This window comes from Seriola aureovittata, chromosome 8 (genome assembly GCF_021018895.1).
Source record: "Seriola aureovittata isolate HTS-2021-v1 ecotype China chromosome 8, ASM2101889v1, whole genome shotgun sequence".
NCBI classification, from domain to species: Eukaryota; Metazoa; Chordata; class Actinopteri; order Carangiformes; family Carangidae; genus Seriola; species Seriola aureovittata.
Genome location: NC_079371.1, coordinates 3,103,253 through 3,109,616, shown reverse-complemented (window position 1 = coordinate 3,109,616; position 6,364 = coordinate 3,103,253). Strand labels below are relative to the sequence as shown.

The following is a 6,364-nucleotide window of genomic DNA, read 5'->3' as shown; positions in this document are numbered from 1 at the left end:
ACTCTCTCACCACCAGGACATTATAGCACCATAATGTCAACAGCACTGGAGCCGAGTGGGTTTACAATGAGCTCACTCTCTTTTTCTAATGAGGTGAACACAGGTAATGACGATTTCTGAATTCCTTTAGACCAATTACAGTGACTTAAACACAATTTGCAAACATTATAATGAGCAAATAAAATACTGTATCAAACATACTGTGGTGCAGGGATCAGATCTTCACTGTTAGAGGAACACTGCCCTCTTGTGGTCTGAAAGCACATACGCTTTTCAAAATGTTATTAAAACCACTAAACTGCAGAAAAACTAATCATCATCTGTGCAGTATAAACATAAAGCACAATCCCTCTCTAACAAAAACATTTTATTTCCTGCTTTTATTATGTTGCCGCTGGCAACTCTTTTGTCAATTCAAATTATTTTTTAATCTAATGGAAATGTTTCCCTCATGTTTTATTCATCGTATATTAATCTTTCTCAAGTTATTATAAATATAAGGAAATCTCAGCAATTATGTAAAAAAAAAAAAGAAATCAGACAAATTAAATGTTTAACTTTCAGGAGAAATATCTATAACAGCATGTATCCCCTAAACACTGGCCAGAGGTAATAAGTTTGGTATCACTTCATTTTTCTTATAACGCCGACGTGGCGCACAGCGAGTTGGAAATATAGAATTTTATCATGAAGTGAAACAGCTAATCTAAGAAACAAATTAAAAGCAATCATAGTAGAGAAATGAGAAATGGGACTTGCAGTATTCTCACAGCTCTGGATAACAAGACAGCACAAAACAAGCAAATAAAAGCAAGAGCAGACTTCAATATCTCTTTTTTATTAAATCTGACACACTGAGGTCAGATAGAAAAGTATGAGAGTTACACTTTTCAAGTTGCTTCCATGACTTGTGCAAACACTAGACGGTATCTGGGGGAAAAAAAAAAAAACTCTCAAGGAAAAAAACAAATTAGAAAAAGAAAGACATCAAAATGCAGAGGAAATGAATAAGTGCATTTAAACCTAGGTGTTGATTCTTTATGCAGTATTTATTGATTCCCAGCTTCATATAAACTGGATGTTGAGGCATAAACATAGTACATTTGAACAAAAATATAACCAATATTTACAATTATTGTATTAAAAATACAAAAACAACTGATACATACTCCACCAATTGTCTTTTTAAAAGACATACAGGTCAAAGTAGTACAAGAAAGAATGAAGAACAGAAGGTCATCACCAGCTAAATGTACATTTCTCACTGACATCACACATCAAACGGAGTAGCAGTTCTACCTACTACACTTATCTTTACGCTTGTACATTTTTGTGCAACTTTTTGTTTTTCGAAATAGGACTCGGCCGCTAATATGCACATTATCTTCAGAGTTGAATGAAAGTGAATGATGCATGTCACCACTGTAATACAAACAAATTATTAACAATCTATCTGCAGCCATTACAAAAAAAAAAAAAAAAATTACAATAACAAAAGAAACCCAGGAAATTATTAGTATGTAGTCACAGAACACAGTGGAAAACACTGCACTCATTCATCTTGTTCTCAGTCTGTAGTTTCCAAGACTGATCAATGTGATCAGTGCGAATCAGTGATTGAAGAAAAAAAAAAAAAAAAAAAAAAAAGAAAAGTCATTTTTCACAATTGGATTTCTAATCGTTCTGATTGGCAGCCTTGAAAAAAAAAAAAGTTTCTTCAAATGTCAACTTCTCCACCGGAGTCCGAGAAAATCCCCCCCCCAAAAAATCCAAAATCTTCAGTCACTTCCATCGATGGCGAGAAATGCTGGAGAACCGGATGCAGGCGTTATAGCGATATACATACAGCATCCACTGAGCTGACGTCTGAAACAGGTGAGAGGACTTTTTCCTCTCTCTTTTTTTTTTTTTTTTTTTTCTGAGATGAATCTGGTCGCACAACAGCAGAGGAAGAGGTGCAGCGTCACCGTGTGTAGACAAAAAGATCTACTGCACCGTGACACATAACGGCCACAGCCAAAGTCCGAAGCCACGTAACAATAAAACAGAAAGAAAAAGCTTGACTTCATCTTGTACCGAGTCTTAATATATTAAAAAAGCGTCGGGGGAAGTATCTAGAATAAGGCATTTCACTCCACTATTGCTTGAATCAAGAGAGCTCTTGAAACAAGGTGATTCATGATGAAAACAACCATGCAAAGAAATGTATGCGATCATGGCATCGTAAGGCGCTTTGGACATTCACAAAATGCGGCGTGTGTTCAGCATGGGGATAAAAGCCAGATCTGAATTTGTGGATACTTTTATTTTGAAGGGGAAATGTGTATATTATAAGACTCTGTACAAGATCATTTGTGACAGTAGGTGGTTAGAGGAACACACTGTGCTGGTCACACATTAGCAGCTTCTGAAATCTGCTGATGTTTTCTACCCTGCTCGGTCGATGTCCCTCCGGACCAAAAGAAAAGAGACGAGAGGAAACTTTTCTGACGTCAGTGACCGAGCGCTCGCTCACACTTTCTAATTATATTAAATTATAACAGTTCCTGCCGACGTCCATACCCGACTGGAGCTTTTTCATTTGGGCAAACGGGGTGAATCTACAGGCTTCAGTCTTCTCTTCTGCTGCTGCACTTTGTGATTTCGTTACAGTTTCCCCTCGTGCGCCTCCGACGCGCCGTAGAGGCCGGCGCGTTCGCTCAGTGTTCAGCGGCTGGTCGCTCACCTATATGTGCTTTTTTGAGATCACCAACAGGCAACTAAGTAAAACGGTACGCTCGTGATGTAACAGCAAGCCACGGGATGATGAAAAGACTTTGATAAAAACCAGACAAGCTCCGAGGTGGGATGACAGTAAGACATGGTTCACTCATACCCTGCTATCCAGGCCAAATGTCTGGTAACATCTAGGATTGTGCTGAAAGTGCTATTTCTTTTTTTTTCTTTTTTTTTTTAGAAATGAACTGTGTTTTTGTTTATGTACTGGTACAAAAAGATGTACTGTGTGTGTGTGTGTGTGTGTGTGTGTGTGTGTGTGTGTGTGTAGGTATGTCAGTACACTGTGCATGTTGATTCTCTCCTCCTAGCTGAACCAACACTTGATAAGCTTTCACATGTGGAACATGAGATAATACTGGATTCAGAGTTCAAACACTCAACAACTGATGGGTTGTTTCAGTCCAGGCAGAGAGATGATGGGCTGACTTGGTTTTTCTCTTTTCGGCCCCCCAGAGTGCAAACAGTCAAAGAAAAGAAACAGAGGAGAGAGAAAAAAAAAAAACAAAACAAGAAAAGAAAATCTAGAGGGAAGTTGAAATTTAAGAGTCAAGTCAACCGCTGTTTTTCTCTCCGTCTTCAAACAAAAGTCTGTTTCGTTGTTTTCACTTTGTTCTGTTTCTAGAAAGTAGAAAATGAGAAAGTGCAGATGAAGCTCAACACGTCATGATGCTGCTGTGTTAACAGGTGGGTTTGTCACTGGGTGGGGGCCGGTCTTAAGGAGCCGCTCCCGTTTCTAACAGCAACATCTATGTGGTTTTGTGTGTGTGTGTGTGTGTGTGTGTGTGTGTGTGTGTGTGTGTGTGTGTGTTTGTGTGGGGCCAGGTCGACTCCCCAGCGCTAGTTAGGTTTCTGTAGTCTTTTTCCAAAGTGCCAGGCATTTTGTCATCGTCTTTGACCTTCTCTCCATCTCTTCTTCTTCACAGTATTTTTTGCATGCAGGGTCATTCAACCCCCCATGATGCTTTAAGGCAGGGGAGGGAGATGAGCAGAGGAATCCACCGATCAGGAGGGAGAGCCAAGTGGAGGAGGCAGGCACGTACGTAACTGATGATGAGTCTATTGGTCTGTCTGTCTGTCTCTTTAATCCTGCCCACCCCGAACCAGGGGGACTTCAAGTTACTGCAAGAGGACGTCCACTGTCGTCCCTCACACCGCTGACACCTGTTCATCCTCTGTGGAGAGAGAGAGGACAAAGGCGGTCAGAGGTCGCTGTCACATGCCACACATACCGTTTCTTTTTAAGTTCAAAAAGTAGTGAGAAGTTTAATTTGGTGAAAGCTGAAAGATAATGAGCAGCTGCTGCTGTCTGTAGTTTTTACACATGAATCACAATCTGCACTTTACTGCCGAAGAACACATTCATTTTTCAGACTGACTTCCTGCCTTCCACTCACGTCAGCCTAACATGAAAATCAACTGGGAGCGAAGTGAAACTTGACAGAGACGAAGGACGTTCTGTCAATTTTATTCTGTTTCTGAAGTTTGTTATTGAGCCATGATGAAACTGGAGATTTGAAAACTCCCTCCTGGTTCACATTAAGATTCACCAACATCAGATACGTTCCCCCTGGACGTCCACTGGATGCAACTGCGTTCGCCCTCCGGTCGCGCCATGACCCCGTCACATTTACAATACAGTTTTGAGTTGTCTGCATGTTTTAACAGATCACTGAACACACACTCACAGCCAATTTGGATGTTAACTGATTTGATTTTGTTTTTTTGTGGCTGTACTTTACTGTTCCGCCTCCACGCTGTCTTGTATCTCAGCTTCCTGTATATGAGCAGCAGAAAACGTCTTCCTGCGGCTGAGACGGAGCCAGAAACGCATGAACACCCAGTGAACATTCAGGGTCAGAATCGTCTGTTTCATTTCAGAAACACCTGCATTTATTAAGATTTTCACCAAATCGATTCCTGTCTGTTTAGTGTTTGTTTATAGTGAATGTGGCGAAAATGTTCCAGGATGTTTCAGGTCTGTTATTTGATTTTCATCTTGTACTGAAATGACAGAAAACAAAAGCTCGCAGTCAGGCAGGAAAACATTCTTTAAAACGCTTTTAAATAAAACTGCTGCTTGTATTTTCTATTGCTGCACATGCTCGTATCCTCTTTCAATAAAAGGGTTTATTTTTTATGTACCTTTCTTTAGATGGTGTCTGTCGAGGAAAAGCAGATGAAAAACAACTCGGGCACATTTACAGGAGAGTTTGTTTAAGTGCAAACAGGAAAACGTTCTAAATACTAATTCGCCTCGGTGAGAAAAGTGGAAAAACGTCAAACCGACGAGTTTTCTACACACGTGAAAACATTCCTGTCTTTCAGTTCGAACACCTGGTGACTACAATCATACAGAATTCAATCAGAGTCGCTGCAGGCGAGTCAGGTGCGTGTTGGTGCAGGAGAATGGAGGTGCATGTTTTCAGGCATCGAGTTTGATTGCATGGGTGAGAGGATCCGAACAGCACTGTGCCTGCTGATGGATGCTGTTCAGCACAGTGTGTGAGACGGGGGGGGGGGGGGAGAGAGAGAGAGAGAGAGGGAGAGAGAGACAGAGAGAAAGAGAGAGAGAAGGAGAAAGAGAGAGAGAGAGAAGAGAGAGAGAGAGGGAGAGAGGGGGGGGTAGAGAGGGATAGAGAGAGAGAGAGAGGGAGAGAGAGAGAGGGAGAGAGAGGGAGGGGGAGAGAGGGAGAGAGAAAGAGAGAGAGAGACAGAGAGAGAGAGAGAGGGAGAGAGAGGAGCAGAATGTGTGGTGGCAGAGAAGTGGTGAGTTTCTGATCCAACCAGTATGACTCATGCATGATGACATATTGTGAGTTAAAGGTGAGGGTCCCACTCCAAATGAACAATTCCCAGATCATAAATACAAAATGTCTGAAATTCAATTGGCGGAGAATTTGTAATTTGAAATGGGACCGGTCCTACTGGTGCTGTGGGAGGTTGTGTGAAGAAATGGTCAGTCTCAGTCCAAGTGTGTGTTCCTGTTCACATGCAGGTTCATTGGAATGGAGAGGGGGGGGGGGGGGGGGGGGCAACCTGATAAATTAGTTTTTACCTGCCTTGGGGAGAGGGGCCCTGCCTGTTAACCCCCGTACACACACTCTCATGGTCTGGGAGTCTCAGGTGTGTGCTGTGCCACTGGCTTTGGCTTCCTCAGAGCGACTAGTTTGGAAGACAAGGACTCACCCTCCTCTTCCTCATCGGGCTCTTGCTCCTCGGCCGGTGAGCGAGTGCGGTGGAGGCCGCCCGCCCGCTGTTTCGCCCCCTGGTGAGCCTGGTGGGAGTCAGGCGACTGGGTGACCATGCGCGAGCGCTGCAGAGCTGTGGTGTAGTCTGGAGGCCGGCGGCCCGAGTGGGTCGCCGTGGTCGTGGGAACAGACGGGGCCGGGTGTTGTCCCTCGGCGAGGTCAGAGATGGTCAGGGCGGTGTAGCCGGGGGGAGTCGGGGGAGGCTCGCGGTAACGGCTTTCTTTCCGCGCTGCGGGGACACAACAGAGAGGATAATGATGAGGCACCTGAAATACTTTTAGAATAAAATCCATGAAGAAGTATTTCTGATAAAGCAACTGGACTGTGACGTGCAGTCA

General features: G+C 43.1%; 1 protein-coding gene across 9 annotated transcripts in view; it reads right to left on the bottom strand.

The window, feature by feature from the left end:
• Positions 1–822: 822 nt before the first annotated feature.
• rapgef2b (Rap guanine nucleotide exchange factor 2b) overlaps positions 823–6,364 on the bottom strand; it is a 102,117-nt gene continuing 96,575 nt past the window's right edge. For 7 of the 9 annotated variants that reach the window (XM_056382176.1, XM_056382180.1, XM_056382182.1 and 4 more), the window contains 2 exons: positions 5,834–6,255; positions 823–3,950 (listed from right to left, as the gene is read on the bottom strand). In XM_056382176.1, the coding sequence (XP_056238151.1) occupies positions 5,882–6,255 (374 nt within the window). In that variant the 3' untranslated portion in view covers positions 823–3,950; positions 5,834–5,881. The remainder of the gene's footprint in view (positions 3,951–5,833; positions 6,256–6,364) is intronic. The other 2 variants (XM_056382179.1, XM_056382183.1) reach the window with 2 other exon arrangements.